Source organism: Cryptosporidium hominis, assembly GCF_000006425.1.
Source record: "Cryptosporidium hominis TU502 chromosome 5 CHRO015008, whole genome shotgun sequence".
NCBI classification, from domain to species: Eukaryota; Apicomplexa; class Conoidasida; order Eucoccidiorida; family Cryptosporidiidae; genus Cryptosporidium; species Cryptosporidium hominis.
This window is the reverse complement of record NW_666535.1, coordinates 1-1,398: the sequence shown is the minus strand read 5'-3', so window position 1 is coordinate 1,398 and position 1,398 is coordinate 1. Positions and strand designations below refer to the sequence as shown.

General features: G+C 32.8%; 1 protein-coding gene across 1 annotated transcript; it reads right to left on the bottom strand.

The window, feature by feature from the left end:
- Positions 1-609: 609 nt before the first annotated feature.
- Chro.50033 (hypothetical protein) lies at positions 610-1,212 on the bottom strand. Its single annotated transcript, XM_659898.1, has 1 exon — positions 610-1,212. One exon carries the CDS (start codon positions 1,210-1,212, stop codon positions 610-612), a length of 603 nt encoding a protein of 200 aa, XP_664990.1.
- Positions 1,213-1,398: the final 186 nt, after the last annotated feature.

Below are 1,398 nucleotides of genomic sequence, written 5' to 3'. Positions count from 1 at the left end.
GGGGGGGTTTATTTAGAAGAATTTTTTTTTACCCCAATTGGGGGAGAGGATTAGAGAGGGGCGCCCTCTCCCAAAAAGAAAAGGGGAAAACCCGCCCCAGAAAAATTTCTTTTTTCGGGCGGGGTTGTTTTTGGTCTCTCCGTTTTAAAGAGGGGGGGAAAAAGAAGTTTTGGAATTTTCTCCCCGGAGTGAAAAAAAGATATTTTTTTTCTCTTTTCCCCCAAAAAAAATATTTCTCTCTGGGGAGATTTTTTCTGGGGAGAATAAAAAAAAAATTCTTTCCGAAATTTGGGAAGGCGCCCCATAAAAAAAGTAATTTGTTGGAAAATAAAAAAGGGTTTCCGGCGCCCCAAAATATTTCTTTTTGGAAAAGATTTTGAAAAGAAAGCTTTTCAAGTTTTTTTTTCAAAAAATAATTTTCCCCCTTCCCTTTTTTTGGTTACCCTTTTTCCACCAAAAAATTTTTAAAGGGGACCCAAATTTTCTCCTTAAAAGGGCTTGAAGGGAACCAAAATATTTTTTTAAGAAAAGGGTGGGAATATTTTATTATCTGGAAAAGAATTTTTTCTTCCAATTTAATAAATGAAAGGTATTCTCCATGGGCTTCAATTATAATATCAGTTTTCCAATAGAACTTGCCATTAAAATTCTGCATATTAGCTTACTACTATTTGTATGGTTTCCAAATTGAAATTTAAGATCATAAATAAATACTACCTTTAACTTGAAATTGTTTTTGATTTGGAAATCACGGACTTTGTACCAGGTTGAGCTTAATTGATATTTGTCATTTCTTCTATTAAGCAAGACCCACCCATCCAAATATCTAGAATTTGATATATTTAGTATGACTCTTCCATTCAAATCCATTGGTTCTTGTTCTTGATAGCTATAATTTTCCTTTTCACTCCAAAGTACATAGCTCCATGACTTTTCCAAACATCTGTCTCCATTTATAACGCTTTCATAGAAATTATTTGTTACTAGTGAAAATCTTAAAAGACTTAAGTCGGCCTCATCAGAATCAATTCCGTACTTAATAATTGTTTCTTTAAACCACTTTGTATATTCTTGGCAATATTCTGGGCTAAATCCATAATATAGGATATTAAAAATTACTAATGAAGATTGGCTTTCTATTGCTTCACTTTTACTTTTTTCATGATCAGGTGTTCTAATAATGATTCTCTGGGCATCTAACCAAATTGCCATATAGGTGGTGGCTTTTTCACACCCATTTAAGTTGATATTTTCCACGAAAGAATCAGTTGATGCCCAAGATCTTAAAATTCTCAAGATTCCAAGATCTAGACACTGGAATTGAGATTGACTAGAATTGATCTTTGGAAATAAAATATTATATGATAAGATTTGGTCCTTTGCTATTATTGGCAAGTC